The 21,835-nt window shown below is 40.6% G+C and overlaps 1 protein-coding gene across 1 annotated transcript in view; it reads left to right on the top strand.

Moving 5' to 3' along the window:
* Positions 1–21,835, top strand: part of NRB4 (mediator of RNA polymerase II transcription subunit 15a-like protein) — a 33,087-nt gene that overhangs the window by 5,175 nt on the left and 6,077 nt on the right. The window contains exons 3-9 of the mRNA XM_089163485.1: positions 8,080–8,191; positions 8,900–9,023; positions 10,374–11,771; positions 16,933–16,997; positions 17,768–17,842; positions 19,233–20,720; positions 20,812–21,156. Of these exons, the coding sequence (XP_089019611.1) occupies positions 8,080–8,191; positions 8,900–9,023; positions 10,374–11,771; positions 16,933–16,997; positions 17,768–17,842; positions 19,233–20,720; positions 20,812–21,156 (3,607 nt within the window). The remainder of the gene's footprint in view (positions 1–8,079; positions 8,192–8,899; positions 9,024–10,373; positions 11,772–16,932; positions 16,998–17,767; positions 17,843–19,232; positions 20,721–20,811; positions 21,157–21,835) is intronic.

Genomic DNA, 21,835 nt, shown 5'->3' with positions numbered 1-21,835 from the left:
CGAAGACTTCTGTTTGTTATTGAGATATTTCCTTTCCTGGATTCTACTTCCCCCTTCTTCTCCTCCCTATTCCTCTAATTCTCCCTGCATTACAGCCCACCATTTCAGTCGTATATTAGGTTTTCATCAGGGGAAGTAGAGATAGTGATGTAACCCATGTTCTGGGCTACTCTTTAGGATACTCTCAAATTGAACCAGCTATCAAATAAACAGTCTCCAGGAAGTTCATTCCAAATTTTGGTAACCTCACAGGGAATCGATAGAATTGAGAAAAATGGGTTATGGGATGGACTTAGGGGGGTTAGGGTTTTGGGATTGAATTGTGGAAAGTTTAGGGTCTTGACAAAATGGGATAGCGTTAGGGAAAACTAAGGTCTCAATCAGATAGATGGGATGGATTTTTGATGGATTAGGTTTTAACAACTTGGCAAAAGGGTTGGGAAAAGTTAGGGTTTTAACCAATGGTACAAAATTTCGGTCGAAACCACAGAAATTTTGGTTTTTGAAAAAAAGAAATGAAACCTGGGTGGAATTGAAAGAGTACTAGGTTTTGACCGAAACAGTCAAAACCTGTGAGATTTTGCAAGTTTTGACAGCTTCCGCTTGGTTTCGCCTTTTTGAGTTTTGACCCCCAAACCCTCTTTTTGCTGGATTTTGTGATTTCAACATCTGTTTCACTTTAGATCAATAACTCATTTGTCAAAACTCGGGGGAAAATGCTGAAAATTTGTTGAAACTTGTCGAAACTTGGGGGGAAAGTTTTCAGTGGAAGCCACCATATCTCAGTTTCTTGGCTGGGCGAAACTGGCCTCGAAATAGAGATTGCGATCCTTGGTTTTAACTATACGCAAGATGGGATGGTTTTGGAGAAGAAAATCCGAAGTTTAGATTAATAAAACTCTTGATGGATTGTTGGAAGGATTTAGGGTTTTGGGCAAAATCAGGGTTTAACAAAACCTAGATGGGAGGGGGGCTTGGGAGGCTTGCAATTAAGGAGAAAAGAATAGGGAAGCTTGCAGTTGGTTTGGGAATGGTTTGGAGGCTTTCTTGGATCAATCTTTCTCTCTTTCTTGGCTTTCTTTTCTTCTTCTCTTTTCTTTCCTCTCTTTTCTTTTTTCCTAAGCTGCTGCAAGATCAGGAAAGGAGGAAAGCAGAGGGGAAAAGGAGGGAATCAGTTGGGGGAGGCCTGCGGTGGGAGAGAAGCTGGGGGAGGGTAGGTTGGCTGCTGCTGCAAGGGAAAGAGAGGGGTGGGGGTAGTTGTGCAAGAGTTAGGGGAGGGAATGGGATTAGGGAAGGGGCTGGGGTTTCACTTGTTGATTGAGTGGGTTAATACACTCTAGCTGCTGTAGGGAAGGACAATAAGCTATCACAGGATCTTGGAGTTCAAGAAGAAGGAAGAAATTTGCAGAAAATTCAATACTCAGCCATGGGGATCCTCCTTGGAACCCCTGATTCCAATTCTCCTTCAATTCTTGCAATTTTAGTCATCTAATCTAATTTTCATACAAGGTGTGAGGGCCTTTATATAGCCTTTCACAAGAAGGAAGACACTAACAAACAAACTTGGACTCTAATTAGGCAATCCAATTTGGATTTGGAATCCCTCAACTGATTAACAACTAGCTAACAACTTGAAAAAGGGGCTTTCTAAGGACCATAAATAACCAAAATAAAATAAAAATTATCCAGAAGTAATCTTGCTTTGAAATTGATTCTAACTGTGACTCCCACATAAACAGAGACTCTTTAATAACTTGACAATGATATAATCAACTTAAAAAGTAGAAATAGATTCTAACTCCTGACACCGCGAAGAAACTAATTGGACCTACGAGACCTTAAGGAGGGGTTTGAGAATGAGCAAAATGCCCCTTGGGGCATCGGCCGGCCCTGGTTGCCGCATGGCATGGGGGATGTTTGGGGCCCAATTTTCGTGCTATCTCTAGCCTGCTGACCCCGTTACATCAGATAGGGGAAGAAAAACTCTCAATCTAATAATAGTCAATTCGTTTTATTCAACCTGCAATTTTATCATAACCTAGTTGAAATATGAAACTCAAGACATAATCCAAATCAAACTCTTAACTCTTAGAATACTAAAACAAATAAAAGACTAGAATTGAAATTGAAATAAAATACTTAATTAAGGCCAACTCTTGTAGGACCAAACCCCATCTGACTGGTTCATTTGGGTTTGGACTGGAATGGATTGAACTGGTTCATTGATACTGCATCTATTACATGAAGTATCGTTTGAAATAAATATTTAACTATGTATTTTTTTACTCTGGGTTTGGACCCTTGGATGCTGCCCATTACAACTTTAACATATGGGATTAAAGGTCCATAACCCATATATGTCCTTCCTTGGCTTAAAGTAAAAATAGCCTCTTTGCTGCCAGATATGCATCAGCAAATCTCATGCTTGGAGGAGAGGCTGCATCAGCTTGCTCAAGCAACTTGATTTAATCTAGTCTTACCTTCTACTGTCCACTTTGGGTATTAAGTAAAAGGGCCGTAGTGTCAACCACCGAGTCCTAAGTATATTAGGAAAAAGTAATCAAAATAAAATATTACACTACCTCTTCGCCGTTTTTGTGCAGGTGTGAGGATTCTGTTGGGTTTCCACTTTTAGTCATTTTCAAATTACCACATGACCTCAAAAAATTTGACTTGAATCAGAACTAACCTGGTTCAGCTTCAGTAACAGTAATTATGCAACTAATTATCTCTCATACTCCAGCTTGCCACTCAGTTTCCAGGTACAGAATAGGTCCATTACCAAATATAGTTATGGCACGGAGGCCTAACACCTATATCTATCAATCCTAAATTGATTCCAAGGGAAATAGCCCAATTTGGTGCTGGATCTGCATCAGGTTACATGAAATTTGTTGCCTAGTTATTTGAGCCAGTCAAAGTTGACAAAATGAACTCCAGGTTTTGGAGAAGATCAGGACAAAAGCGAATATGATAGAAAGTAATATCATAGAATGTTCTCTTGGGATGTGTGATAACGGTCTCAGAGAGCTGTTCTGGTGCTCTTTGTTCTTGGAGAACAGAACAGGTGGTAGGTGTTAATTAAAACAGTTTGTTCTTTTGTTTTTAAAGTACAATCCAGTGAGGAAAGCGGTATGAGGAAGGGGTTTTGCAGAACGTATTAGACATGTTCTGTCAAGGGATAAAAAAACTTGATAAAATGATCTTGACAGTTAAAGTCTCTTTAGACCACCCCTATGGCCCCTACCCCCATCCCTTCTTGCAAATACCCTTGACCTTGCTCTCCCAACCTGCATCCTTGCGTGAAGACTGGAATTTTCAGATTCTGGACCCAATTGGGAAATATTTCCAGGATGGGTTTATCAAGAAGCCCATGTCTCAGCAAAGAACAATATTCAGGATAGAAACATATAAAAATGGGTTTACACAGGAACTGGTATCCAGAACATAAACCTTACTAAACACATGTTGGAAACTCAGACTAGTTACATTGGAGAGGTGGAGCAATGCACCTGGGGTGTTGTGTGATGGTGTTACTTGACATATTCCTTCGAAACTCAAAGATTAATTTTAATGTGACAGTTCATACATCCAACAGTGATGTATGGAGCTTAATGTTCGACAACGATGAAACACCATGGATATGCTTAGTGTGGCTGAAACAAGGATTTTGAGTTGGATGGGTGGTCAAACCATATGAAGGATTCCACAAATTAAAGCTAATACAGGAGTGGTACGGAACATCTGATACATGGTCAGTTGCAAGAAAGTTTTTTGTGGTGGTATGGACATGTGCAATACTGCAATTGAGGCCTTTGCGTGCCCTGGTATGCAGGGTAATTTGATTCAGATTGGAGGAGTTTAAAGAGCCTGGATATGCCAAAAATGACTATAGGAGAAATGGGACTGGCCGGGTGTCCTGAGGTACATATGGCTGCCTCTTTGGTATTTTGGTGATACCAAAAAAAAAGACGGTAGAAAATACATGCATAGCTGAGTAGTAGTAATGAGTATTGCTTCAGATGGAGCTGGCTGAAGGAGGTTTTTTGTAGCCGACCTATTTGGTTGGGATATGACTGAGTTCAGCTGTTCAGAGAAGACCTTGCCAAATTTGCTGGTATCCTTGGTACTTGTTTATATTACACAAAAGCCTAGGCCTGAGCAGTGTTGTAGGGAACAAAGCAATATGTGAAATCTAGTTCTAGCAACATGCAACATTGGAAGTTGGGAGCATATCTGCCGTCTCAAACATGGATATGTAACATCACTATTGCAGATAAGTAGCCATGCTACAAGGTTATTTTTGTTAATTAGAGGGGACTTTGGGACCTTTTTTTATGTAATTGTACAGTGGGGTTTTTTCTTATTTTAGGTTATTTTTAGTATGTTTATAATATGGAACGGAATAGAGAAGGAAGAAGGATAAAGAGGACAGAGGAAAGAAGGGGAAACCTGAGAAGAATAAGAGTTGAAGAAGGGGAAGAAGAAGAAGAACAATCATAAGATGAAGAATAGAAGAGACTGCAAGCGCACAATGCTAAAGCTTCAATTCATCAGAGAGAGAGAGAGAGAGAGAGAGAGAGAGAGAGAGTAATTGAAATTGGAAACTTCCAAAATAAAAACTAATCTAATGTCCTAAATCTCCCAAGATGAAATCGTCATGCAATCTGATTTTAGACCCAGCAAATGCTCTATGAAATATTTCTAATATACCAAATAATGGGCTGTGACGTTATTCATGTGAACAGTGATGCAAACGGTTTTTGTGGAGTAGGGGGACCTTCTAGTTGGATGAGCTGGCTAGTTTGAGTTGTTTTTAGGGCTCTGGGATCATGCTGCATGGAGGAGAGAGAGGATTAGTATTGGTTAGGGGGTTATAAATAGAGGGTAAAGTGTGAGGAAAGGGTATGAGATGTTTTATGTGAGTGTTTGGGCAGCCTTTGGCTGAGGGGCAGCATATGCTGTGGGTGGTGATTTGCACCATTCAAACCATTTTATCTTTTATTTGTGCTTGTTTTCATCATTCTAGTGATTAAATATGATTAGTTTTTGTGTTTGATTTGCGGGGTCTTATCAACTAGTATGATAGCGCGTTTTGATCCGCGGGAAGAGAGTTGGAGACCAAATTATCCATGTTTTCCGATGAATGGAGTGCACATGGATGGTTAATAAAGATCATGCTCTTTTGTTGGGCACTTGCGATCGAGTATGAGCAATGACTGGGAGTGAGTTTCCAACATTTGGGTTGCAAAGCGTTGGATTGGGTTTACTGTAGGGAATGGCAGGAGTTCAATGGGGCATACTTGAAGAAGGCCCTTCAACTTGAGTTTGGTAACCATGCTGGAACTGATAGCATGCTTGATATTGATAAGAGGAGTCTATAGGGCAGAGAAGAGGGAGGCTAGGGTGGAGGACTCCACAGATCTAGTTTTGAAAGGGATCCACAAACCCTTCAAAACTGATTGGGTTAGAATGGAAACAAGGGATACTATCCCCTGCTATCTTGGTAACCTTAGAATCCAAGGATTTGAGGAGTCGAGTCTTGAAGTGATAGAGGCAACCATGGTGGTCGAGTGGATTGCGGAGTTGCAGAGACCCCGTCGGGTCGAAGAACAAGACGTATGGAGGGCCAGAACACCATCAAAGCCCCCTTTGATGAGGTCAAAACTCAAAAGTGAAGGAGGGGGACTTGCATGCAACGTTGGGATTGTTACGGTGAGATTCCGGGTGTCAGACTGCTGTAAATCAAGAAGAGAAGTGAGTTCCAGATCTGGCCTGCCGCAGTTGGGGAGAAAACTAGGGTTGGCATCATAGAGTTGAGTCTCATTTGGGAAGAAATGGTCTAGAAATGGGTTTGGGAGGACTAGGGTTGTGGGCTAAGTTTATTAGACCCTTGGGTTGGCTTTGGTATTTGGCCCGTGTACCTTATTAAAGAATGGGACTTAAGAGAGCCAACTAAAACCCATTCTATAGCATAGTTGTCACGACGACGAGGCGATGTAAGGCGGTTTAGGCTAATTGAGGCGATGAGTCGATGAGGCGCCCTTCGAGGCGCTTTTGAGGCGGTTGAGGCGTTTTAAGTGTACATCTCATTCACTCTAAATCTATCATATCTTATATAATAAAAAAACTAATATCAAACTACCTCAAGTCATCCAACATACTACAAACCACACATAATAGGTCCTAAATAAAAAGTTGCAAGAAGAAAGGAAGAGTAGAAGTTGTTTGTCGCTGGCCATTGCTTGCCGGAGTGTCGTCGCTGGCCATTGCTTGCCGGAGTGTCGTCGCGGGAATGGAAGAGAAGAAGAGAGGAAGGGAGAAAGAGATTAGGGATTAGAGTGAGAGTGAGAGTGAGAGTGTGAGACTTGAGTCAAGAACTTTCTCTTTCGATTTTGTTTGTTTTTATTTTTATTTTAACATTTGATCACATGTAGCATCATTATACATATGCATATAGGTTCAAACAATAGATACTTTACAATCGGAATCTAATAAGTATTTCAATATATGCCTTTGATTCGGCATCTTTCTCGTGATTTAAAAAGAAAAAAAAAACAGATGCCTTATTGCCTAAAAATAAGGCGACACCAATTTGAGGCGCTCCGAAGGAGCCGAGACGCCGAGGCGATGCCTTGACAACTATGTTCTATAGGGACCCATAATTTGGCTTTAATGAGAAATATTGGGCCTAGCCCAACAAATGGCTTAGTGACCTCACAAATAAAGGCCTAGAGACCAAGCTGCCCATGTGTAAAACACTTTGAGTAGGGGTATTCTCAGAATAAAAATTATAAAACTGTTCCACTTTCGTCTTCCTCCGACACCAGGATCTATTCAGCAAACCAGAACATCCAGCTGCGACTCGTGATGGCGAGGAAGGGTGCAGCAACCCTGACCGAGGTGGTGATGCATCTCGCAGCCAAGGATGAATGCGGATAGTTCGAGGGCGACATCAGGGCATTTGCTTCAATCTGTTTGATCTACTTCGTGGGCGGCTGGGGAAAAATTAGAAGGAAAAGTATCGAACGTCATAATAGAACGATTAATCAGAGTAAAGCAAGTTTTGAAAGTATAGTCTTGCTCAGGGGTGCTGGAAAATCTCACATAGAAGTTACGACAGCTTATCGAATCCGAGAGGGCTTTCTTTGCTTTGCACCAAATACTGTTTCTCATGGTTATGGATTTTATCTCTGAGGACAAAAAGGTACAGTCGTAAGGTCTGCCTTGCACTAGCATTGATGATATCGAGGAGTTAAAGGCTGAATGTGCTGGATTGAGAAACAAAATTGCAAAGAGGCTGCCATTTGAAGGAACTAAGCCTTCATTTGAAAGGGACCGCAGAATGAGTGGTTAGGGCCCAGTGGGGGGTGTGTTGGGGGGGGGAGGGGGGGGTTTGGGGGGGGGGGGTGGGGGGGGGGGGGGGCGGGGGGCCCCCCCCCTTTTTTTTCTTTTCCCTGGGGGGGGGGGGGGTTTTTTGGGGGGGCGGGGTGGGCCCTGGATCATGCCACATGGAGGAGAGAGAGGATTAGTATTGATTTGGGGTTGTACCTAGAGGGAAAAGTGTGAGGAAAGGGTATGAGATGTCTTATGTGAGTGTTTGGGCAGCCTATGGCTGAGGGGCAGTGTATCTTGTGGGGGTGACTGGGATCATCAAAACCAGTTTATCTTTTATTTGTGTTTGTTATTTGTTATTCCAGTAATTGAATATTATTTCAGTACTTAAATATTAAATATTATTAAGTATCCATTCCACACACACACACACACACACATATATATTCGTGTTCGAGTCGTGGATTCTTATCAGGCTCGAACACGAATTCTTATCAGGTGGCCTTCAATGCTGGTGGTCCGAATTGGTTCCTGGCTGGTTGTCCTGCATGGGTAATTGTGTATAGCTTCATTTGAGTTTCTTTTAGGGACAATCGGTAGGTGTAGCAGGATAGGAGATCTCATTTATGTTTCTGTATTGGTATTCCTTTCTATTTCATAGGAGTTTTGATTCTTTGCTTCTTTGTTATGGATTGCTGATTCTTAGTCAGTTATTTATACTTAAAAAGTGTTCCACATCTACAGAATGGAGACTTTGAAGAAGAACCTTCCAATTGCTGGCCCAGAAGGGTTACAAGAACTTAGGAAGATTGCTGTAAGATTTGAGGAAAAGATATATACCGCTGCAGCAAATCAGGTACACTCGTTACTTGTGCATATGGTATTCTCTTTGTGGCTCTTTTTTTTCTTTGGCATTATTACATGCTTGCCATTCCTTTAACTGCTAAGCTTCTGCATATTGTGGATTACTGTTGTCAATACCTATGTCAAGGTTGAAGAACTTGGTGCTGATTCTTCAAAATTCTATGAATTAGTAATGAGTTAGTCGCTATAATCTAGAATATAAGATGTGTACATAAGATAAATTCTTCTTATTGGTTTACATGTTTTATGGATATTACATATATCATAATTTCATGGAGTTGAACATTTTGAAGATGACGAGGGACATGAATAATGAGATGAGGTAGGAGGCTAGCCACATATGCCTATCAAGTCCTGTGCCTTTCCTACTGTCTATACAGTGCATATAAGGGGCGCAAATTTCAGGACCCCCTTGGATCCACCCATGATTTTGCAGATTCATTCTTGCTGAAGGGGCATATCACCTATAGCTTTACAGCAGATGGTCTCATCAGGAATGCTCACTGAGAATAAAATGACTGTGTAATAGTTACAGGAATTTTTTTGGGGGGGGGGGGGGGGGGGGGGGAGACAAATGGATGGTTTCAGAATTGTCTTTGTTTGTGTTAGTAGTGTGGGGTACGATAATAGTCACTTTGCTTCTTCCTTTTTGTAGCTTGCTTTCTAAATGTGTATAACATTTTTGGATTTTTTGTTTCAGCCAGATTATCTGAGAAAGATTTCTCTAAAGATGTTGACAATGGAGACAAAATCTCAGCCTCCTGGCGTAACTGGGTCCTTATCGTCAAATCCTGGTGTTGGTAACCAAAGTCCGCCAGATCCAGGTACAATTTGGAGTGCTTTTTCCAGATTCAACAGATTGAATTCTTCACTATAGATGCCAAAGCATCACCAAGGTGTCATTATTACCGTAATTATGTCTGCATTGACATGGCTCCTATATTGGATACAAGCATAATTAAATAGAAATACCAATGCATATTGTCATAAACTGCATGGCTAGAACACCTGAATGTATGCCTTGTCGCCTAGACGCTGCAACGCCTTGGTTTATCTAGTTTCAAAGATAATTTTTTTTTAAAATTATTGTTAAATTAGTCTTTTTTTAATGTCGGTGTTGCTAATCATCCTTTTTAACTAAATTTATTCTTTGCTGGTTTTCCTTCAAAATTTTCTGATCTTTCATGTTTGAATTTCTTTTTTACAGTGTTGCATTGGTCATTTATTTCTATTTTGCATTTTCTAATGAAAGTAGTGTACAATTTTTTTTGGACTGAGCACTATGTAATCTGTGGGTTATGGTCCAGCCTAATTGTGCCATGTGGTAGGGTGATGTGGTAATTCTTATTATTGGATGTCTAGGAAATCGTCTGTATGGAAGACACCAATAATGAGGGGCATACACTGTAGGAATAGAGTCCAACTCTAGAAGGGAGTTTTAGGAGGATCAATTCCAAACATGTCAGGGGTTCATATTAGGGTTAGAGAAGGATTGTAATAGGCAAGTAAGGTGTCCGCAGTGCATGGTGGGGGTGGGGGAGGAGGATCAAGGCGCCAACAACGTGCCTGGTAAACTAGTCAGTGCCTAGGCTCAATTGTGAACCAGAAATTGGCCCATGGTCTTGCTCCTGCATTACTGGTCCTTGAACTGGCTTACCTTCTTAATGGTACATCTAAGTCGTATGAGCAAGATTTAAAATGTACCCATTCATGAGCTGAGCACAAGTATAGAAGTTTGGGATTCTTTCACCTTGCTAGAGGATTTTATTGTGTTTTGTCTGACATAGATTTGAGTGGATGTCCAGGACTGTTTACTGCATATGTGTTATAGGTTTACAAAATTATTTCTACTGTTCTCAAAGGAGTGGGATAGTTAAGATTTGTTCTTTCATCTTCTCCTCAAGTGGTCCTATTGTCTAATCTCTAATCTGGTGAGACTTAAGTTGGACTTCCTTTCTCTGCCATGGTGTTTCTATGTCTAATCTGATGAAAAGACACTCAAATGTGGACTTCTTTCTGCTGTCATTTTCCCTGCTTTCCCTTTTTATTTTGGGGTTAATTCTTTTGATGTGTATTACATTTTATTATATTAGGTCTTGTGATTTTTCAGTAGCTGATCTGTTGTTTTTGTCAAGACTTTTTATTTCTGTTCATGTCTTTTTTTTGTAAAATAGGAACCCAAAATATGCAGTCCTCAATACGGAACCAAGGACAGGCACTTCCAATGACAGTGCCTAATCAGTCAAGGCAACAGATGTTGGGTCAGAGCATCCAAAATCCCATGGCATCTGTTGGAATGCAGAATTCTGCAGGCCTGCCATCTGTGCTTCCATCTATGAGCAGTCTAACTCAGAGCACGGTGTCAAGTGTTGGTAGCCAGACTACTAATTTACAGAGTGTTACAGGCATTTCACAGAACACTGTAAGTAATTCGCTGGGCCAAGGACTGTCTTCAAATATGTTTTCCAATTCCCAGCGGCCGATGCAAGGAAAACAGCACCTACAGCAGCACCAGCAACAGTCTCAGAATCCACAACAGTATCTTTACCAGCAACAACAGTTCCAACAGCAACAACAGTTCCAACATCTGAAGCAGAAGCTTCAGCAGGGAAATAGTCAGCCTTCAGTAATACAATCGCATATCCAGCAGCAACAGCAGCCACAGCAAAATCTATTACAGACAACTGCAATGCAATCCACGCAGCAGTCTCTAATGCAAATGTCTTCTGGTTTGCCTTCAAGCCAGTCCACTCTTCAGCAGGGACAGCCTCCCTTGATGCAATCCACTCCACCCTCAGGCCTTCCACAGAATCAGCAACCTTCTGTTCAACAGCCTACAGCTTCTGTGCTTCAGCAACATCCACAATCTGGGCTCAGGCATCAGCAACAGGCTCAACAATCTGGGCACCAACAAACTTCCATTCTTAATCAACAGCAAGCACCAATGTCTCAGTCATCACTGATGCCCTCCCAGCAGCAACAACCACTAATAGGGCAACAAACAAATGGTGCAAACATGCAACAGAATATGTTACTCGGACAACAAAGCAATGTCCCAGACATGCAGCAGCAACAGCAGCAGCAGCAGCAGCAGCAGCAGCAGAGGTTGCTAGCTCAAGCCCAGCAGAATAACCTCTCAAACATGCAGCAGCAGTTAGGTTCACAAAGTAATGTTTCTGGGTTACAACAGCAGCCGCAGCAGCAGCAGCAGCATCAACTACTTGGAGCTCAGTCTGGTATGTCAAACATTCAGTCTAATCAGCATGCAATGCAGATGTTACAAGCTAAGGTTGCCGTGCAGCAGCAACAACCACATCAAACAGCATCGACCTTGTTACCAACACAAGGGCAACAACCGCAATCACAACTTGCGCAGCAGCAAATGATGTCTCAACTCCAATCACAACCTGGTCAGTTGCAACAACAATTAGGGTTGCAACAACAGCCTAATTCGTTGCAAAGAGACGTGCAGCAAAGGATTCAAAGTTCAGGTGGCTTGGTTCAGCCGCAGAGTGTTGTTGAGCAGCAGAAACTGATGCAGTCACAAAGAATTCTTCCTGAGACTTCATCAAGTATGTATGCTATTGTATTTCAATGATTTTTTTTATACTGAAACTCTACTTGCTCATATGCCTTTATTGTTCTGCAGAGTGCATTCTCTCATGATATCAGTAAACGTTCAATTATTATTGCCATCTCATCAGATAGTTTACACCACACATTTTCCTTTTGTTCTTAATAATGCAAATGACATTAAATTTGTAATTTGTTTCTAGAATCAGTCTTTTGGAGTTATTACTGAAATTCTTAGATGCAGATGCTGTTGCAGTTGTAAAGTGTCTGTTCTCTGACTTTTCTGAAGAACTTGCATGTTAAGATGTATGATCTCCTACAAGGATGTTAAGATACCTTATCTCCCCATAGCACATACTGCCCTACGCCCCTCCCCCAGAAAGGAGGGGGGGGGGGAAGTGAATAAATGTTAAGATGGTTTTTTAACTTCTGTTTAGAATTTATGTGATTTGCTAATTGCTAAAGTTAGTAGATTTGGTGATTCTCTTTTGTGTTCCTTTTTTTTTTGGTGGCGGGTGGGGATGCAAAACATTAGAAATTGTCGAGTAGAAGGAGATAAACAAAAAGATGCAAGATATTTGGCATAGGAATCCTGGTTCTCTTAGAAATTAGGATTTTTAGGGTACTAATATGGTCTTGTCTAGATTATGAGCTCCTAGTATTCAATGATGCAGATGAGAAAGTCTCTAGTAGGTAGTGTGTTCTTTCTAATTTTGTTTTCCTATTGGGTTGAGGTGGTTTTTGGGGTTTTTTTAATTTTATTTTATATATATATATAATATAAGAGAAGGATATGATGATCTCGATATAAATAAAATATACAGGCATTGTTGGTTCAATGTGAAAGTTCTTATGAATTAAATTATAAGATTTTTTTGAGGCAAAAATGAATATTTGTGAACAATGTGGATATCATTTGAAAATGAGTAGTTCAGATAGAATCAAACTTTCTATTGACCTGGGTACTTGGGATCCTATGGATGAAGACATGGTCTCTATGGACCCCATTGAATTTCATTTAGAGGAGGAACTTTTTAGAGAGTGTATCGATTCTTATCAATGAAAGACAGGGTTAACTGAGGCTATTCTTCTCCGCCACAGATGAAAGCGTGACAAACTGAACGGAAGGTTTAGATAGCAAATTCTGTGACTCATTATCACCGTGTCTACATCTGTACCCATGAATTTTTGGGGTATGATCCTCATTCTCCTAGAGGGTTATTGGACCAAAGAAGCAAGAACGTTGGCTCTTCTTGTCTTGACAGCTCAATGCGGAGGGTGGTCGACAATCACAAAGCAACCCCTCCATTGCATAGACTCGACCTACGACGCTTGAAAGAGAGCCGGTGTAGATAGAGGCAACAACAAAGTTGCTTCTGCCCGCTTCCGATCCCTTGAGTGAATCCATATAGAGAATATAGGAGCCTTTTTTTTTGGGGGGGGGGGTTGGGAGATATCCTTATTTTTCTTTTTTCTGTCCTTGGCTGTCCCTAGTGGTCAGGGTCCAATTTTACTGCTGGGAATCATGTATTTTTTGTAATTAACCTAGTTCTGGTGGAGCTTCAAAGGACAAAGCCACCTAGTTGTGAACCTGGGCTTACTCCATTTCAGGTGTAGGTCAGTGTATACCTTATCTTGACTTAATGGGTCAGCTACATGGAGCCAAAGTGAGGTCTGTGGGAGAAGAGATGGGGAACAGAGGGATGGGAAATGAGATGAGAAATTTAAAATAGAAAAGACAAATGGAACATTGAGAATCAAAAGAAAATTGGAAGATGGAAGTAAGAGAACATGGCGCAGCCCAGCAAGTTGGGACTTGGAGAATCTCATGTGAATGGGGTCTACTACACGGATCCTTGACCTTCAGTTGGCTTCATTTTTGCCTTCATCTGAGGTCATACTTGGTAGAAAGCCTGGACTATGCATGGCCCTCCTCACAACTTCTCCCATGGTCATTTTAGGCCTGCCTTAGCTCTTTTAGCTCCTATCTAGACCAATCCACTCCTCTTTATTGGGGAACCCCTAGGCATTTGTTTAATATATCCTCAGATGATTCACCTAGAGCTTGTCATTGACTAGGGCAATTGATGTATACCCAGGTTTAGGGTTAATCTTCCTGGATCTTCTAGAATGGAACCAGCACTCAACCAGGGTTTCTAGAGGCTTTGGCTAAGGTTTTAGGGGTTATAAGCTGCTGGGATTGTGATTTCGGTTCTGAAATTTAATAGGAATACAAACTCAGATTTGGAAATTCCAGTCCTTGGCCAATTGGGGCTCAATTAGGGTTAGGGTTTTGGGAATGGCTTTTGGTTGGGAGGGAAAAGGGATAGGGTTGGTGGTTCTAATTTTCAAAATTGTTATCTATAGATGATCTTCAACCATAACCAGATGTGATGATTAGGACTTATTTCATTTCTGGAGATTCTGAAAATTCTGCAAATCCAAGGAAGAAGATGAGTTGCAGGTTCTTGTTTAGGCTCTTATTGGTATCAATTCTCTTTCTCTATTATGTCTATTTAAAAGAAATAAGTACAAGAATTCATTATTGGTCAAGAATGAAAAATGGTTTGGTGACATTTGTCGAGAATAAATTATGGAATGCAAAATAAGTTTAGTATGTCAAGATGAAAAATTGTTAGAAAATGATAATGAAAATTGATACAAAAAAAAAACCTATTAATCTAAATATTAACAATTAACAAATTATTAGAAAATGCATCAAACAAAATATTAGCTTAACAGTATTCATATAAACTATGAGTCTTGCAAGAAAACAATAATACTCACTACAGTGTCAATGTAATGTCTGCTAAAATTAAAACTACACCAAACACTTGTAAGGAAAATAAGTATCCATATATTCATCATCTATCCTAAAAGCCCTTCCAACAGTGGCGACTCAAGTTCCATTGTCTATTCTTCCTTTCTTGGCGTTTGAGCTCCCACCAAGGTTCGTCGAATAAGATTTTTGGAGTTCCTTTCCTGCACACAATCTGATCTAGTTAAGGAAATGTTGTTGCTAGAGTGATCGTAGTGATCGCTGCTACTCTCTCATTATCCTCTTTAGACTTTGGTCTTCTGACAATTACAAAAAAAGGCGTTCAAGGAGCCTAGTTGGTAATGCTTGCGAAGAATGCTGATTTTGAAAAGGGTTACTCTTCAATGGTTCCATGGTTCTTAGCATTTGATATTCGGAATCAGATTCATTTTAATGATGTTTTTGGGGCAAATTTTGATTTTGGCAATTACAAGACTCGCTTGCAGTGGCAAGACACCATTTTATCAGGTCGCTGGGATGGAGATCAATATTGTAAGGGTGGCATCAGCCAATGGTGACATTTTTGGGGATGGGTCTACTGTTGGGTCTCTGAGATTGTTGCTGCAATGGTATGATTGTGCGCCAAACATGTGAAGACCAAGCTTCAACATTTCCTTCACCTTGAGGAAAAGGTGAATTTCAAGGGGTTGGTAGTGATAGGACCCCAGAATCATGCCATGTGGCAGAGAGAGGGAGTGCTAGGGTTAGTTCAGGGGTAATAAATAGGGGGAATTGAGAGGAGAGTGCAGGGAAGGTTATGTGAGTGAGTTAGGGCAGCCGTTGGGTGTTGGGCTGACTGGCACCATTAAAACCAGCTTTATCTTATAAGTCTCTTCCATTTTTTGCTGTTAAATCTCACAGTGATTAGTAGGTTCTTATCAAACACCATCTTGTATGCCACTTTTCTTATTCATGATTGACCCCAAATATTCAAAGTCGTCACTTTCTGGTTGCTCTCTCTCTCAAATGTGCACAATGTCAGTATCCATCATCACTTGACTAAAATTACATGTTATACATTCTGTCTTGTTTCACTAAGCAGAAAGCCTCTTGTTTCCATTGTCGATCTCCAATGCTCTTACTTGGCGTTGTCCCCACTTTCGTCTCATCCATCAAAACTATATTTTGGCTACGATCCATGGGACCTTGATTTCAAAGTTCATGGTTTGGTCATCTGTGACAAGTGCAAATAGACAAGGGCTTAAGTGCATACCCCACTTGTTCAACCAACTTTTACTTCATTCTAGTTGCATTTTTTGGGGGGTTGAAAATGTCCATATTTTGGACTCCATTATAGTTGTTCAATATATCTTGGCTGCCTCCTCCCAATGTGATGTCTAATCAACTTGGTACTTAGCATTCTGCATTCTGAGTACTGTCAGCTGACTGCATTGCTGGAATGCTCTATTCCAATTTTATTCTTGTGTTCTCAATACTACTGATGAAGTTGTTTTGCTCACTTAATTATTGCTTAGCTAAGTTAATAATTGGGGAGGATGGACTTGGTGCAACAATAATTGCCCCCAACTGACGAAGAGATCTTGATGGAATTGCCACATATGAAATTGAACACAATTTTGCAAAGAAATACCCCACTTCTTTCTCGAGAAGAGACGCAAACGTTCTCAATATCATTTGATTGAATAGTTGACTCAGTTCCATGTTGTTTGAAGAAACCCTCCTCTTCAATTGGTCTTGTTTCTCAAAAAGCAGACATGAGATAGCAAATCCAGCGTTTTGCCAAGATTTCAAATAGCTATCTTGAATTCAAGTTGATTCTGTTTCGCTTCTTCCTTGTAGAAAGACAATCAAACAATTCCCAATCATGGTCCTTGCAGATTTGATCATCCTTGTAGGATACAAAAAGAAACTCCAGATAAACAAAGTTTCAGGTAAATCTCATGTTTTCAGAGACTTCTCCTTAAAAATTTCCTCGTACTTTACTTTTACCTGGAAATAAATGGGAGCCCCAAATGATAGAAGCCAAATGCCAGAACACTTTCTCTGAAATCTTTGAATTTTTTTGGAAAACATAGCCCAAGAACTGAAGTCATTCAGGTAAATCTCATGGTTGTCTGAACACTTTCTCTTTTTGCCTGTGTTTAACTGGAAATAAATGGAGCCTAAGGGAGAGAGGTAAAGTACAAGTAGAGTTTTTCTAAAACCATAAGATATCCTTCGAAGACATGGCACTAGTACTATGATGCTTAACTTTTGTTGACAAATGGAAGTAGTCTTAGTTTTGCATAATTTTTCTTCCTTCTCTTTTATACAGAATTTTCATATCCAGTATGTGGGGGTTGTTGGCTAATCTCTATTTGTCTGTTTTTGCCAATTCTCAGCTTCAATAGATTCTACAGCTCAGACGGGACAAAGTTATGATTGGCAAGAAGAAGTCTTTCAAAAGGTGGCTTCCCAACTCCTTGTTGACCTTAATTGCTACACTGAAGGCATTTAAACAGCTAGGATGGCTTCCATAGTCTGTAATTCTGTGGTGCTTGAAATCAAATTTTGTGGCTACCTGCTTCTAACTTTTGTCCCTTCCCTCTCTAAGAGATGGTTGTTAAGAAAGTGTAGATATTCATATGTGACCGCTCATTTTTGTCTGTTGGATCTCGATACTCTGTTAGCCATCCTTAGTTTTCTGTTTTAAATGCCTTCAGTGTGCACTAACGGTTGCTTTTCTTTTCTTTATTACTTTTAACACTGCTGATAAGAAATGGCTTTTTGAACACTTTGGAACAAGAAACCTTTTAATGACTGAGTAATAAGCTTGCTTTGAATTAGTAAAAGGGGTGGTAATATGGTTCCCCACATACTCCTGTCTCTTTTGAATGAAACTAGGGCCACCTTGTTGTGAATGGTTTATACAAAAATTGACTCTGCCATAAGATTCATGGGGTACTTAGTACTTATGATCGTCCAAATGTGGGAAATTATTGATCCATCTTACGTAGAGTTTGTTGTATTCTGATCCTGAGGAGTCTAAATGAATTAGGATCTTCAATATCAGAATGCTGAACTTTGTTGGAGTGACAGTTTTCAGTTAATTATGGTTTTTCTTTTATTTACTTTATTCTTTCAAGAATCTCAATGAGCAAGAAATTATTCAAGCAGATAATGTATACATTTTCTGATATGTACTTAAATATGTGGCTTTTTGCATTGAATTTGCAGATTAAGGCAATGAAGGAAATGTACTTGCCAGAACTAAGTGAACTATACCAGAGGATTAATCACAAATTCCAGCAGGTACCTGTTTTTTGGAAACTGGATTCCTCATTAGTTGTTCTCCATAAAATGCACCACAAAGTTACATGGCAAACAATTTTTGGGTGAAACTAGTGTCCACCCACTATTATCTCCAAAATTACATGGCAACCACATGCATAATTAAAGTTACCCACAGTTAAACTATGCTATTAAATGGGTAGTAAATTTATCTAAATGTCCTTTCTGCCGATACCCATTCCCTAGGTGGGTGAAGGAATTTAGTTTCACGATCTTCTTCCTATCCCTTGCCGAAAACTACTCACTACCACCGGAAATCGCCCACCACTGCTGACGACTAGACCCCCTCCCCACTGGCAACCACAGCCCGCCCCCATTTCTTTGTCTCTATCTTTTCAACTTCTAGTTACTCCCTTAAGTTGCTTTGATCCAGTATGGCTTCATTTTCATTTGTTTCCCTTTCCTTGAAATTCTTGCTTGTTATTTCCCTCATTTATGTCTCCTCTGCCAGGAGAAAGCTCTGTGAGTTGGTACAGGAGCAACCCTTGCTTGAATACCATAGGCTCTCTACTTTCTGGCCAAATCTCCGTCAATCTCCTTTGGTACGGTTGATTCAAGCCTTCCCAGCATGCCATAGTTGCTGATTTCATCTCTTCCCTTTCCACAACTCAGATAACCCAAACCCAAATCAATTTTTCAATGAACAAGAAGTTCAAGAAAGTTTCCTTCTCTTCTGGTTATGGTCGTATTTGAATTCTCTTACTGGTTCCTTTGTTATTGCCTGGCAATTTGAGCAGTTAGGGTTATTGAATTTGAAGCGACTGCCACTTAGTTATGTTCTTTAAATCTGTTTTTGGAGGTGGGTGCTCTATTGTGTGTATTTATTTAGAGGTCAGGTTACTTTACTCGATTTTGTGCTTGTTCTTTCTTCTTCTTCTTCTTTTTCTTTTTTTTTTTTTCTTTCCCATATTGAGATTCTGATATTGTAAATGCTATACATTTGCTTCTGGTTTCGGTTAGAGAGAGAGAGAGAGAGAGAGAGAGGGAGATGTATGTCAAGAAGGTTTGGGGGTGGGCTGTGGTCGTCGGTGGCGGTGGGCGGTTTCCGGTGGTGGTGAGCAGTTTCCGAAGAGGGATAGGAAGAAGATGGGTGAAGAAGGGAGAATCCCTTCACTCACCTGGGAGTTGAGTATGGGCAAAAAGGGCATTTAGGTAATTTTACTACCCATTTAATAGCAAACTTTAACTGTGGGTAACTTGTAATTATGCATGTGGGTGCCATGTAATTTTGGAGATAATAGTGGGGGGAGGTTACTTAGTTTCACCCAAAAAATAGTGGGTGCCGTGTAAGTTTCTCAAGTTTTAATTGTTGTGAAAACAAACTTACCTTTTGCTTAATTTTCTCATTTAGCCGCAAGACCCTACACAGCAACCAAAGGTAGACCAATTTGAACGATACAAATTTTTCAAGAATTTGCTGGAGCGCATGATAACCTTTTTACAAGTGCCAAAAAGTAATATTATGCCCGCTTACAAGGACAAGCTGGCTCTATATGAAAAGCAGATCCTTAATGTTCTTACTACACATCGACCAAAGAAGCCTGTTTCTTCACAAATACAAGGACAACACCTTCAGGCACCTGGTTTGCATCCACACTCCATGCAGCAACAACAGCAGCAGCCACAATCACAATCACAATCTCAACTGACTCAGTTGCAACAGCATGACAACCAAATGAATCCCCAGATGCAACCAATTAACATGCCAGCTTCAGTAACATCAATGCAGCCAACATCTGTCTCTAGCATGCAGCATGGTTCATTACCATCTTTATCCGGCCATTTAGGGGTTCCAAGTGGACAGCCAAACATGATTAGTTCACTGCAGTCTACTTCTAACTTGGAGTCAGGGCAAGGAGGTTCATTGAGTTCATTGCAGCAAGGTGTTGTCAATTCTCTTCAGCAAAATACTGTGGGCATGCCCCAACAGGCAAACATGAGTACACTGTCACAGAGTGGAGTGAATACATTACAGTCTAATATTAATAATCTTCAGCCAAATTCCAGTATGCTTCAACACCAGCATCTGAAGCAACAGGAACAACAATTGATGCAAACACAACAGCTAAAGCAGCAACTTCAACAGCGCCAGATGCACCCACAGTTGACTCAACAGCAGAAGCAGCAGATATTGTTCCAGCAGAGGCAACAGCAGCAGCAGCAGCAGCAGCAACAACAACAACAGCAGCAGCAGCAGCAGCAGCAGCAGCAGCATTTACAACAACTAAAGCAGCAGCAATCTGCACAGTTGCAGGCACACCAAATTCCTCAGATTCACCAGATGAATGAAGTCAATGACTTGAAGGTGAGACAAGGCATGGGTGTCAAACAAGGAATCTTCCCACCGCACCACTCAGCAGGCCAGCGCTCAACATATCATCAGCAGTTGAAAACAGGTGCGCCATTTCCCATCTCCTCTCCTCAGCACCTTCAAGCTGCATCCCCCCAACTTTCTCAGCATTCATCCCCACAGATTGACCAGCAGAGTTTGCTAACATCACTTTCAAAAGCTGAAACACCTCTGCAGTCAACAAACTCTCCTTTTGTTGTTCCTTCTCCTTCCCCTCCTATGGTACCATCTCCCATGCCAGGGGATGCTGAGAAACAAGTTTCTGGCGTTTCTTTGCTCTCAAATTCAGGGAATACAGGACATCCGCAAACAACCGTTGCACATGCCCCTCCCCAGTCCCAATCCCTAGCCATTGGTACACCAGGTATATCAGCTTCTCCATTGCTTGCTGAATTTAGCAGTCAGGATGGAAATCATGGTGCTGTTTCAACAATTGTTTCTGGCAAGTCAGGTGTTACAGAGCAACCTTTGGAGCGTCTACTTAAAGTGGTTAGTTCATTTCATCCATTCCCTGCATATGATGTTAGATTAATGAAGAAAGCAGCTTACAATGTTCTTTTAACTTTTTCTAAATTTTCAGGTAAAATCCATGCCATCTGAAGCTCTGTGTGCCTCTGTCAGTGACATTGGATCAGTTGTGAGCATGATTGATAGGATAGCAGGATCAGCACCTGGTAATGGATCAAGAGCTGCTGTTGGGGAGGATTTGGTAGCTATGACAATGTGTCGTTTGCAAGCAAGGAACTTCATTTCACAAGATGGAAGTGCAGCAACAAAGAGAATGAGACGCAACACAAGTGCTATGCCCCTGAATGCTGTATCATCAGCCGGCAGTGTTAATGATAGCCTCAAGCAATCAAATTGTCTTGAAACATCTGACTTGGAGTCTACCGCAACATCAAGAATCAAAAGACCCAGACTCGAGGTATGTTGTATTCTTATTCTAAAGAATTTGGTAATTAAAGCTACTAGTGAAAATTGTCTTTATGTATTGCAAAACTTGCTATTATGTATTCTCCATAACAACTAATTAAATAGTCTTTGCAAGGTAAGTCATGTCTGACATTATGTGTGGATTCATATTGGAACAGTATCTGTATTGTTGGACGGTTTTTATTTTTATTGTCTTTTCCTTGTAGATCTACTTAGTATGACTTCATTATTTTGTTCAATTGCCCATAATCAGATTAGAAAAGGTTGTTACGAGATGCTTTGTTTCTGTAGTTTGCTTTTCTTCATCACTGATCATTGTATATAATGATGAAGCCTTATATGGTTTGCATTGGAAAAAAAAATTGGGAAATAGTTTTTGGTGACAGAAAGGCTAGTGCTTGCAGCTGATCCTGCCAATTTCTTCCAATGTTTACTTGAGCAAAGTACCTCCTTCATGTTCTTACTTTGTGGAGTCTATGTTGTGTTCACCATTGTTTTATCCTCTTAAGCTCAAATCTGTACCAATTTTCTTGTCCTCCCCTACCATCATGAGCTGTTAGTCCTTTCAGCCTGGATAAGACCTAGGAAGGAGCATTTTATCTTCCTTGTCAGCCTACCTCATCAAAGGCATGGGCTTGGCGTTGCTCTTATCATTCTCCGTGGGCATTGAT

This window comes from Hakea prostrata, chromosome 7 (assembly GCF_041222555.1).
Source record: "Hakea prostrata isolate BN-2017 chromosome 7, UWA_Hpros_2, whole genome shotgun sequence".
NCBI lineage: Eukaryota > Viridiplantae > Streptophyta > Magnoliopsida > Proteales > Proteaceae > Hakea > Hakea prostrata.
The sequence above is the reverse complement of the archived record's forward strand: the minus strand, read 5'-3'. Positions and strand labels throughout refer to the sequence as shown.